The sequence below is a fragment of the Macaca fascicularis genome, chromosome 1 (genome assembly GCF_037993035.2).
Source record: "Macaca fascicularis isolate 582-1 chromosome 1, T2T-MFA8v1.1".
Lineage (NCBI taxonomy): Eukaryota > Metazoa > Chordata > Mammalia > Primates > Cercopithecidae > Macaca > Macaca fascicularis.
Window position 1 is genome coordinate 192,131,183 of NC_088375.1, and position 12,565 is coordinate 192,143,747.

General features: G+C 54.5%; 1 protein-coding gene across 2 annotated transcripts; it reads left to right on the top strand.

Moving 5' to 3' along the window:
* Positions 1-838: 838 nt before the first annotated feature.
* Positions 839-6,003, top strand: CLDN19 (claudin 19). Of its 2 annotated transcripts, XM_005543717.5 has the most exons (5): positions 839-1,234; positions 2,486-2,650; positions 2,758-2,842; positions 4,971-5,123; positions 5,865-6,003. In XM_005543717.5, exons 1-5 carry the CDS (start codon positions 1,012-1,014, stop codon positions 5,911-5,913), a joined length of 675 nt encoding a protein of 224 aa, XP_005543774.1. In that variant the 5' UTR covers positions 839-1,011; the 3' UTR covers positions 5,914-6,003. The 2 variants fall into 2 exon arrangements, with proteins under 2 accessions (XP_005543774.1, XP_005543776.3); XM_005543719.5 differs by lacking the exons at positions 2,758-2,842; positions 5,865-6,003 and having other exon boundaries at positions 4,971-5,391.
* Positions 6,004-12,565: the final 6,562 nt, after the last annotated feature.

The following is a 12,565-nucleotide window of genomic DNA, read 5'->3' on the forward strand; positions in this document are numbered from 1 at the left end:
TGAACCCCAGGAATGTGCAGAGGCCACTGCTCTGCACCAGGCTGCTCTAGAGCTGGGGGCCAGGGCCCAGTGTTCCAGTCCCAGCGGGAGCTACTAAGCCAGGCAGCAAGGGGATTAAGGGGCTGAGCAATCCGCCTTCCTTCAGGCTGATGCCAGAAGGTCGGGGCTGTCTCCCCAGCTCCCCAGCAGGCCCCTTGCTGGCCGGCAGCCAGCGCTGGCCCAGCCTTGATAGGGCCCCTTTTCTGTCCCCCTCAGATCTCAAAAAGACCCCACAGTACTTATTTCCTGGTCTGGCCTCCCTGATTTTTGGCACACACAGCTCCCAGGTACCCATGACCCCTCTTCCCAACACCCCACCCCTAGCTCAGCCTCCCCACATCTAGCTTCAGAGCCCCTGCCAAAAAGTTATCTGTGACGTCTAACTCTAGTTTTACCTGCTGCAAACTGGCATCCCTTTCCCTTCTGTCCTAAAGTCAAAGGGCAGAAAACCCCAAGAGTTACATCAGCCTTGCAAGAGCGAAGCCCATCCTCCCAGGGCTGGTGTTTGGGTGAGCGATTATCCGAATTTTAGGGCACCCAAATCAGGTTCCTAAAGGGGTTTCCCTGGGGGGAAAGGCCCTGAGGGCAGCTGGGTCATTCCTCTCAGCCCCTCCCTTCCCTATCCCTGGGGAACGGGGCGGGGCAGGGACACCACCTGGGCCATGGGCCGGCCCTCCGCCCCCAGGGGGCTGGGCATGAGCTTTGCTGGGGACCCTGCTCTGGCTTAGGCGGCTGCTGTGGGCGGGCCCTGGCCTTTTCCAGCCCCTGGGCCTCCCCCTGCATTCTGGAGTCCAGAGCCACTGCCTTTGCTCCAGCCGCTGCCGCCCCACCACCTCTCCTTCTCTGCCTCTGACCCTCCTTCTCACTGCTCCCCCTGCCCAATTGCTCCTCCCACCTGGCCATGACCACAGCCCCTGCTGGGACCCTGGCCCAGCTCTGAGTCCCGGGACCCTCGGTCCCCTCCCTCAGGCCATGGCCAACTCAGGCCTCCAGCTCCTGGGCTACTTCTTGGCCCTGGGTGGCTGGGTGGGCATCATTGCTAGCACAGCCCTGCCGCAGTGGAAGCAGTCTTCCTACGCAGGCGACGCCATCATCACCGCCGTGGGCCTCTATGAAGGGCTCTGGATGTCCTGCGCCTCCCAGAGCACCGGGCAAGTGCAGTGCAAGCTCTACGACTCGCTGCTCGCCCTGGACGGTAGGCCTGAGGCCGGCGGGGTGGGAGGTGGGAGGTGGGAGGTGGGAACAGCAGAGGGGTCTGGAGCAAGCTTTCCTCACAGTCTGCTGTCTGCACTGGGCTCCATCCTCCAGCCCCCACTCTACAATTCCCCACTACTGCCCTGTGCCCATCGACAGTCCAGGCCAGCCTGCTGCCCTGCAGGAGGGGAGGGCTCTAGGGTCTGGCAGCTGTGGGTCCAGATTCCTCCTCTGTCACTGTAACTTTGAACCAGTCACCAAACCTCTTCCCATTGTGATGTTCTCGTCTCCAAAGGGGAATACTAATACCTGTGGCACTCTGAAATGCTCAGTTAAGACCCTTCACCCACTTCTCCCCACACTCAGCAGACAGACACACACTGTACAATGCACACCTGCTCCCCAGTCCTGCTCCCAGGCCTGTGTGCCAGCATATGGGTGCACACACACGCATGCGAACACACATGCACACGCAGGCACACAAACACACACGCACGTGCACATGCGTGCACCGACAGGTGCGTCTGCATGCAGTCCCTCTCCTTCTGGGGTGTGGAGTTGAGCCTGACAGGCACCGCCGAAGCTCTAACTCTGGGGTGGAGGTGATCCACCTGCAATCTGCCCAGGACCCCCCAGGGCAATCTGCTCCCCATGGGAGCTGGGAGCAGAGCGGCCATCAACCAGCCCCATTGTGCCAGTTCAGGCTGGTCAGTTCAGGCAGGTCATCTAGCCTCGCTGAGGGACCCAGGTCTCCTGAATGCCCCCCAGGGCCCAGGCCGGACCCACGCACCCATGAAGAGGCAAGCTTCTAGCTGCCATGGGCAGAGGGGAAAGTGACTGTTGTCTGAATGGCTGCTGGGGAGGGGTTGCTGCGGGGCTCAGGCTGAGTTGAGCTGGGCCTCAGATGCCCCCAGCTCTTCCATCTACCAAAGCTGAGGGGACCCTGGAGCTGCCCTCAGCTGCTTGGGAGGATGGGTCAAGCCCAAGAGGGAGTTCCCAGGCCAGAAAGCAACAGCAGAGTGAATCATACCACCAGAAAAGCCTGCAAGGGCGAGCGGACTCTCACCCCCACACCCGTCCTCCTGACGCAGGCTGTCACTCCTCACTAACCCACACCTGCCAGCAGTTGGTCTGATCCCCAGGCCAGCTCCTACTCAAGCCTCTGTCAAGCTGGGCTCCTTCCACCAACCCCAGGTGCCGACCCAACCCCCATCCCCGCCAGCCCGACTCAATGTCACCCTGCCCACCTTAGGTCACATCCAATCAGCGCGGGCCCTGATGGTGGTGGCCGTGCTCCTGGGCTTCGTGGCCATGGTCCTCAGCGTAGTTGGCATGAAGTGCACACGGGTGGGAGACAGCAACCCCATTGCCAAGGGCCGTGTCGCCATCGCCGGGGGAGCCCTCTTCATCCTGGCAGGTGAGTGCCCCTCACTCCTCCACAATCACAGCCATGGCAGGCAGCCCCAGCCCCAGTGGCCTCGGGGGACCAGAGCAGAGCTGAGCGCCCCTCTGCTTTGTCCTTAGGCCTCTGCACTTTGACTGCCGTCTCGTGGTATGCCACCCTGGTGACCCAGGAGTTCTTCAACCCAAGCACACCTGTCAATGCCAGGTGGGTGCCAGGGCTTGGGTCTTTTGCTTCACCTCCTCTGGGACCACTGACCTTTGTCCACTGGATCACCTGGCGGGGGAAGTGGGGGACAGGGTCCAGCTGCTGTCCCAGAAGCTTTAAATGGGGGCGCCAGGAGTAGTGTGCTGGGGCCTCCATAGGGGCGGGAAGCCTTTGATGGGCCCCCAGGTACAGCAAGGACTCTCTAAGGACCTAAGTGCCCTGACTCTGGGTTTCAATCCCACCTCTGGCCAGGTGCAGTGGCTCACGCCTGTAATCCCAGCACTTTGGGAGGCCAAGGTGGGTGGATCACCTGAGGTCAGGAGTTCAAGACCAGCCTGGCCAACATGGTGAAACCCCATCTCTACTAAAAATACAAAAATTATCTGGGCGTGGTGGCGGGCGCCTGTAATCTCAGCTACTTGGGAGGCAGAGGAGGCAGGAGAATAGCTTGAACCCGGGAGGCGAAAGTTGCAGTGAGCCGAGATCATGCCACTGCACTCCAGTCTGAGTGACAGAGTGAGATGCTGTCTCAAAAAAATCAAACGATCAATCAATCAATCAATCCCAGCTTTGCATGCACTGTGTCACCTGGGCAAGTTACTTAATCTTTCTGTGCCTAGTTTCCTCCTCTGTAAAATAGGGCTAGAAACTGAGCACCAGTTCACGCATGGTTGTCCGTATCCAGCAAGACGCAGGTGAGGGTGTGGCATTTCTGCTGGTGGCAGCAGGGCTGAGATGACTTCCTGGAGGAGGCAGCAGTTATTCTGAGCCAGGAAGAAACTTGAGAATAAGGGCAGATCGTGGAGGGCCTTGCAACCATAGGAAGATTTTGTTCCTCATCCGAGTGGAGGCAGCGGCAGTCCCTCTGGCTGTGATGTGCAGAATGGTGGGGAGGGAGTGACACCAGGAAGGCGGCTGTCCCAAAGGTCTGAGCAGAGGGTTTGGGGCACCAGGGAGGGAGCAGTAGAGAGCAGGCTGATATTCAGGAGATAACCAGGACTTGTAAGGCTGTGGGCATGGGAACAGAAGGGGATGCTCTGCAAAGAGGACCTTGGCTCCTCCCTCACTTCTCAACCTAGCCAGGAGCAGAGAATGGGACAGTCTCAAACCTAGACATCCCAGTGGGCTTTGGGCCTTGGAGTGGAGAGAGGATGAGAAAAGATGCCTGGGCTGTTGCAATCGGGAGGGATCCCTGGAGGAGGCAGAGATGTGGAGAGGGGAGGGAGGAGATCTCAGGTACAAGGTTTGTTCCCTGGGCGGCAGCTGCAGCCACAAAATCTGCCAAGCAAGGTCCAGCTTAGGCATGTCAGGATAGGACTCGGCCCCTGATCCCTTCAACAGTCCCCAATGCCACTTGGGCTGCCAGGCCCTGTGCTGGGTCCTGGGGACACTAATGGCTCTGTCTGCCCTCAAGGGGCTTCCCAGGGGGCCGGACAAGCAAGGGGCTGAGGCCTCCTGAAGAAAGCGTGGCAGTGGAGTCACGCAAGGGGCAGTGTGAACACAGAGGATGTCAAGGAAAGACCCCACGAGGAGGAGGCATCTGAACTGGGCTCTGAAGGCAGAGAAGGAACTGGGGAGGCACAGGAGTGGCGGGCTGGGGGGCTTGATGCCCCAGGAGGGGGTGCCTTGTGCAAAGGCACTAAGGCAGTGAGACCCAGGATCGGGGCTGGACTGGCCAGCAGGGCCTGGGTGTGGAGAGCCCAGAGTGCCTTCTCCAGAGGGCAGCGGGAGCAGTCCTGGCTGGGAGTTCTGTGGGCCCGACTGTGACTGGGAAGAAAGATAGCAGGGATTGCCCCACTCCTCCCGCGCAGACCTCTCAGGCCCTCCCATGCCCCCTCCACTGGCCAGATCAGGAAATGAGCCCAAGGTTGCCCAGAGCAGGAGCTGGAGGCCAAGCCTCTGGCCTTCACGCCCACCCTGGCCGGGTCACCCTGTGTGATGTGGATCTTCTGGGCTGGCGGGAGGCAGAAAGGAAGAGCATTCACCTCAGTTTATCTGGACACATGGAAGAGGTCGTGCGGCTCCAGCCCCCAGCTCCACACACTCTGCCCTTCCTCTGCCAGGGCAGGGACTGGGAACAACCTGAGGCAGCAGCCGCACCTGATGTCATTCTCCCTACCCCTTGCAGGTATGAATTTGGCCCAGCCCTGTTTGTGGGCTGGGCCTCAGCTGGCCTGGCCGTGCTGGGGGGCTCCTTCCTCTGCTGCACGTGCCCGGAGCCAGAGAGACCCAACAGCAGCCCGCAGCCCTATCGGCCTGGACCCTCTGCTGCTGCCCGAGAGTACGTCTGAGCTCCTCCTGCCCTGGCCAGCCCCCCGCCCGGTGGCCCCCTCGTCCAGCATCCAGCCAGCCTCGCAGCACCCTGGGCAGGGCCACTGGGCCATAGGATGGGCATAGGTGCTCTGAGTAGCTTGTCCTCAACGCAAGCACCCACCTTGCAATCCGAGACCCAGATCCTCAGAGAGACCAGAGGCAGGACCCAGCCCCCAGGCACACACACGGATGCAGGTCCAGGCACGGTCCTGTCTGCACAGCCTGGTGGGCACCAGCATGCATCCCTGGAGACAGGCCCTCAGGCACCAGCCCGGCTGTTTACTCACTGAAGAGCCGCGTGGGTGTCTGCTACGTGCTGGGCCCTGGAGTTACAGCAGTGGCCAAGAAGTACCTTAGTACCCAGGTCCTTGGGGTGAGCAGAAACCTTCACCCTCCCCAGTCCCATGGGCTCCTCACAGCAACCCCACAAGGGCAGTGCCGGGATGCTGAACGTTCACACGAGGACAGGGAGGGTCTGAGTTTAGGTCTCAGGTTCTTCCAGTGCACCCAGGGCTGGGGGCTACCCACACAGATGGCTAGGTCGGACCATGGCGCCCCCGCCCCCGGGAATGGGCCCCAGGCAGGGCTGCTGTGAGGGCCAAGGTCTTGCCATGCTGGCCAGTACCCATGTCCGGGCCTGAATGCACAGCCCCTGTCCCCGACCCCACAGCTCACTCCACTAACCAGCTCTCTCTCTTTTGACTTTCAGACCAGTTGTTAAATTGCCCGCCTCCGCCAAGGGCCCCCTGGGTGTGTAATGTCCAGTCCCCAGCCAGGCTCTGTCCCCTGCCATACCTAGACTCTGTTTTTCATATTTTTTGGAAAGAGAAGTGAACATCCAGCCCCAATCATGGTGTCATTCAGTCTGTCCTCGGCGTGGCTTGGACGGGACCTGGGTCAGAGTGGTCAGTGCTGACCCCTGGGGCTCTTGGGCAGAAAGATGAGGAGACAGAGGTCCAGGGTGGGTTACACAGCACATCCAAGGCTGAGCAGGAGACAATTCAGGGCTCCTACCCCCTGTCTAGGGAACCCCCTCCCAAGCCTGGCCTTGGCCTTGGCTCAAGGTCCTCCTTGATGGGAGACCCCACCCACTCCTGGAGGCTGCCCCTGAGGCCTGGCCCAGCTCTGGGAGCAGGCCCCTGGGTCACGGAGCCCCTGGTGTGGAAAGAGGCCCCAAGGTAGTAAACCCTGCCCCTGTTACTGTGCTCCAGAGACCTCCTAAGGGAAGGGACAGTTCCTGGAAGGCCCTCCAGCTGGATGCTGGGGATCAGAGATAGATGAGGGAACACAATGTAGGAGCTCCCTATGTAGAAAAGGGAATGTGGGGAGGGCGTTAGGAGCTTGCGGGCATCAGGACTGTCCTGAGCAAGGTCTGCAGCCCCCAGCTCTGCTCACCCCGAATCCTGCCCCTTGTTTCCACACCTACCATTCCTCCTCTCCTGATCCCCAGCATCCAGCTGAGGTCCAAGGTCTTTTCCTAGAACCAGAGTGGGGAGGGGACAGCCTGAGGCTGCCTAGAGACTGTGGCTGGAACTGCTTGCTGCACCTAGCAGTATTGTCAGAGTTAGAAGGGCTTTTGGTCTTGAAGTCCAGGTACCATCCCCGCTTAGTATAGAGGGGGAAGGGCCAGAGAGGAATGTAGGGAAACCAGCCCAGGTCAGTCCCAAGGCCAGAGTCCTTTGTCCTACATCTCCCCGAACCAAAGTGTGCCAGCCCCGCCCCTCATGCTCAGACCTCTCCCACTCCAAACCCTCTCCGGTGTATCCAAGTCTCTTTGGCCACTGCATAGCAGGCTTCTGGGGAGAGCATCCCTCACAGAACCTCCCCTTCCCTGCTATGCACCTTCCTTGGCCAGCCCCATTCTGGCCTCCTCCACCACCTGCCTTGTGACCACATCTCCCACCAAGTCCCCAGATCTCAAGAATGCCGCTCGGCTTCTCCTTCGAGCTTGACTCTGAGAGGGAAAGTGATGGAAACCAAGTCGGATGAGATGACTGCCATGTACACTGCAGTCGAGGGCAGGGGCAGGAGGAATGACACAAATGGCAGGGAGCTGCTGGGGGACTGACCCCTCAGCGCCTGGCCTGGCCGGCCCTGCACATCCACCGGGGCACCACAGGAGCTTGTCCAGTCTCTGGTCAGAGGGTGTGGCCACCCGACCCTAAATAGGCTCCCCAGAGTCCTGCCCCCCTAATCATGAATGATAACTGCAAGAGTTTTCCTCTGGGTGCCTGAAGCTACAGTGCAATGGTTCCCAACCCTGCGTGCACATTCGAGTCACCTGGGGGCGACGCCCAGGCTCCAACCGCAGACACTCTGATTTCATTGGTCTAGGTGGACCTGCCATCAGAGGTCAGGTAGCTCCTCAGGGGACTGTAGTGTGTGGTCAGCACTGAGGGCTCCTCTATGAGGCCTCAAGCCCAGGTCTCTGTGAGGCCCGCAGACGGAGAAAAGAACCCACAAGAAAAGAGGTGGAGTCCAGGCGTGGTGGCTCATGCTAGTAATCCCAGCACTTTGGGAGGCCAAGGTGGGTAGATACCTGAGGTCAGGAGTTCGAGACCAGCCTGGCCGACATGGTGAAACCCTGTCTCTACTAAAAATACAAAAATTAGCTAGCTGTGGTGGTGGGCACCTGTAATCTCAGCTACTTGGGAGGCTGAGGCAGGAAAATCGCTTGAACTCGGGAGGTGGAGGTTGCAGTGAGCCGAGATCACGCCACTGCACTCCAGGCTGGGCGACAGAGCGAGACTCCAGCTCAAAAGAAAAAAAAAAGAAGAAGAAGAAGAAGAAAAAAAAGAGATGGGTAGAGGAAGCCCCAGCTCACTCCTGCCTTTCCCGATACCAGGCTGTTCTGTGACATGCCCACATCTTTCCAGTCAATTCCCCTTTCGGCTGAAAAAACATTGAGTTTGAGTCCTGTCCCACACAGCCAGAAGAGCCCTGCCTAACAGGATTTGGAACCTGGAAACTCAGCGCAGCCTTGCAGAGTCCTGTTGTATGGTGCCAGCGGAGCAGGGATGGGATCATCCTCCTATTCTAGGCTGGGTGTTGGGCAATCCTTGCTATTTGGTCATGAAGCAGCTGGCCAGGAAACCACACGTCATTCTCTCTTGAGCTTCAGGGTCCAATGGAGAATGCTGGGATAGAGTGTGCTGTCTCCTTCTTGTGGGTTTCAGGGACAGACTGCAAGAGAGACAAGATACGTGCAAGTGGCGGGGGCGGTGGGGGCGCTGGAGGGGGTGCCTGACGGCAGAGTAGGAACAAGCTTCAGTCTGTTCCTTTGTTAGGGGAAGCCCTTTCTGCCTATAGCCAGGGATTGGAGAGGCAGAGGGTCAGAGAACCACACACCTCGCTGAATTGAACAACCAATTAATACACTGATTTAAAATGTTGTGAGATCCTGGCAATGGGAAGATATCTGGGAAAAAACTAGAGGAATTTGAAGCTAAAAGACTTTGAGATGCCTGGTCCCACAGGCTTCTCCTGAAGCAAACCCACTCCCATATCTACAAGGCCACCTGAGCTGCCAACCAGAGGCAGGGCCGATAATCCAGGCTTCATGTCCAGGCTGTTGTTTACTGTCCTAACCTTAAGGCTACAGGACTGGGGAGAGACCCAGGAAGGTAGGGCTCAGACTCAAAAGGCATGATTCTAAAGCTTTTGCCTTATTCTAGAGCATTGTGTACTAGCAAACAGAGTCCCCTCACCCCGAGAAGGAAATTGGCAGGTCATAAAATACAGTTGTAGGATGAATACACCCATGTACTCAGCCCCAGGGCCAAGGAGCACAGCAACATAAGGTGTTCAGCAAAAAGGAGTGAACCTGAGCCACCGGAGGAGCTGACCAGGAAAATCAGCTACTGCTTGGGAAGAGGCTCAAAAACCGTGCAGCTGAGAATACAGCCTATGGACTGACTATTAGATTATGAAGGAGTTATTGCCGGGCGCGATGGCTCACACCTGTAATCCCAGCACTTTGGGAGACCGAGGTGGGCGGATCACGAGGTCAGGAGATCGACCATCCTGGCTAACACGGTGAAACCCCGTCTCTACTAAAAACACAAAAAATTAGCTGGGCGAGGTGGTGGGCGCCTGTAGTCCCAGCTACTTGGGAGGCTGAGGCAGGAGAATGGCGTGAACCCGGGAGGAGGAGCTTGCAGTGAGCGGAGATCGTACCACTGCACTCCAGTCTGGGCAACAGAGTGAGACTCCGTCTCAAAAAAAAAAAAAAAAAAAAAGATTATCAAGGAGTTATTGTTAATTTTGTGTTACAAGTATTGTTAGTTTTGTGTGATAATGATACTGTTTTTTTGTTTGTTTGTTTCTTATTATTCTTATCTGGTAGAGGTGCATGCTGAAATGATATAATGGTTGCATTTGCTTTCAAATAACAAAGAAAAAGTTCAGAGGCAGCGAAAGTTATAAAAAAAGATTGGTGAATCCCAGTGGTACTTACGGGTTCTCCTTGTGTATGTTCATAAATTAAAAAAATAAAAAGTTTAAAAATACCTCTAAGGTTTGCTGGTTTTATCACGTAATAGAATCCTCCTGACCAGGGGAGTAAGAATGATGGACACCCCAGAGATTTGCTACTCAAAGCACAGTCCTCAGATGGCAGCAACGCATCACCTGGAATCATTAGAAATGCAGATTTGCAGGCCCCGCCCCAGACCCCGTGACTCAGACGTGGCATTTTAACAAGCTCTCCAGGTGACTGAGACACAGTGAAGTTTGAGAAACACTGATGCAGCTGGTGAGAGCTGTGTGGTGCTTCTCCTTTTTGAGGGGAGAGTTTCAACGGACCTTATCCTGTTTTCCTCCATCATTTGCATATTAGGTATATTGAAAGTGGTTCATTTTATGATTTTTGTCTAGAGCTGGCAAATTATGAGGAGCTACAACTAAGCATGATCCAGGCCAGGTGGGTGGCTCACACCTGTAATCCCAGCACTTTGGGAGGCCGAGGTAAGAGGATTGTTTGAGGCCAGAAGTTTGAGACTAGCCTGTGCAACAACCCTGTTTCAGTTATTTAAAATTTAAAAACATTTATTTAAAGAACAAAAGTTAGCCAGGTGTGGTGGTGTGCACCTGTAATCCCAGCACTTTGGGAGGCCAAGGCGGGTGGATCACCTGAGGTCAGGAGTTCGAGACCAGCCTGGCCAACGTAGTGAAACCTCGTCTCTATTGAAAATATGAAAATTAGCCAGGCGTGCTGGCAGGTGGCTGTAATCCCAGCTGCTCGGAAGGCTGAGGCAGGAGAATTGTTGGAACCTGGGAGGCGGAGGTTGCAGTTAGCTGAGATCATGACATTGCATTCCAGCCTGGGTGACAGAGCGAGACTCTGTGTCAAAACAAAACAAAACAAAATAGATACAGGCAAAATTTCAAATGAAGACAGGCAACACCCAAAGTAGTACTTCCCAATTTTTTCTTCTCATCAAACACATAAAAATATATTTTGTTCAGCTTATGAAAATACTGCAGGCAATTTCATTCTGGCCAACCCTCCTGTTGAAAACAACTAAAAATGGGTGAAGTGTAAAAAATTCTTCAAGGCATCAAAGAGCTGACAAGGATCCTATGGAATCACCAAGTCAAAGCCTCAGGAGCTTTTCCTCTCCCTCTCAGCCACATGGTGGCCCACGAGGTCACCACAACGCTGAGGAGTGGTTGGCTGGCATGGCTGGAGATTAGTTACATATAAGGGGATTAAACAAACATGTAAATATACTGAAGAAAATGGGAGCCAGGCTTCCAAAGATGGAAAGGGGGAAAACTAGAGTAAATTCTGTGGTGTTGGATTCAAATTGGGGGCATCTGGATGAACTTGTGGTTTTTAACATATGTAGATACATATTGAAATAAATACAGGGGTGTGTGTGTGTGTGTGTGTGCACGTGTGATGCATATACATGCATGTATCTATGAGCCGTACCCCCTAGGAAGGCCTAGCAGTAATGATACCCCAGTAGCAATGGGCACACCTAAGCCACTAAGCCATAGCTTGGTTTCTGAATACCATTCTCCACTAAAAGTTATCAGGCTCCAAGGAAAAATGACTGATTTCAGAACTGGAGTAGAGAAAGTACAAAAGAAACTTGGAGCATCTTGGTATTCCAGAAGCAAAAAGTGCTCAAGAATGATGATAGTATGTCTAAAGGATCCAGAAGCTGGATTAAAGGTGGTCCCACTTGCTTTATCTGGGACAATTTGAGCATCAAAATAAATAATAATAATGAATAACGGGTTTCAACTCACTGGATACAAATAAGAATCTACTAGTCCTTACCAATTTGAAAAAGTGGGGGAAAAGAAAAAGTTCTACCATACAGTAAAATGACTATATGAATAACTTATTAACAAATAAGTAAAAATCATGACTTTATAGTGATGAAACATAGCAGACATATCTTTTTTTTTTTAAGACAGAGTTTCACTCTCGTTGCCCAGGCTGGAGTGCAATTGCGTGATCTCAGCTCATCGCAACCTCCGCCTCCCAGGTTCAAGCAATTTTCCTGCCTCAGATTCTTGAGTAGCTGGGATTACAGGCATGTGCCACCACGCCCAGATAATTTCATATTTTTAGTAGAGACAGGGTTTCTCCATGTTGGTCAGGCTGGTCTCGAACTCCCGACCTCAGGTGATCTGCCCGCCTCGGCCTCCCGAAGTCCTGGGATTACAGGTGTGAGCCACCAGGCCTGGCCAACACATATCTTAATCAAGTGATAAGAGTTACCACCAGGAATGGGACAAATCGAAACAGATGCCCCTTGCTGGAGTGCATGGAGAAGAACACAGCACAGCGTCATTTGCACGATATTCCTGCTATAGGTGCATAACCCGAATCAATCATGAAGAGACAGAAAAACACAATTAGGACTGTTTTATAAAATCACTGGCCTGTACCCTTCAAAACTGTCAAAGCTAAGAACCACAGGGAAGGACTGAAGAGATATTACAGCAAAATGCGGTGAGTCATCCTGGATTGGATTCTGGACCTATAAAGGACATGTTGGGATGACCAGTGAAACTGGAATGATAGCTGTGGTTTAGATGGTAGTATAACAGCAAAGTTAATGTCCTGAGCTTGACAGTTACCCTGTGGTTTTGTAGAACAGCGTCCTTTTTTTTTTAGGAAATATAAGAGGATAAAGAGGCATCAGAAAAAAAATAGGCAGAGATGCACAAGAAGAGTTATATGAAATATTTGCAGTATAATACTAATCGAACAATCTAAGTGAAGGACGTACGGGAATTCTTTGAACTGTTCTGGCAACTTTTCTCTCTGTTTGAAATTATTTCAAGATTAAAAGTAAAAGCTGGGCATGGTGGCTCAGGCCTGTAATCCCAGCACTTTGGGAGGCCAAGGCGGGCGGATCACGTGAGGTCAGGAGTTCAAAACCAGTCTGA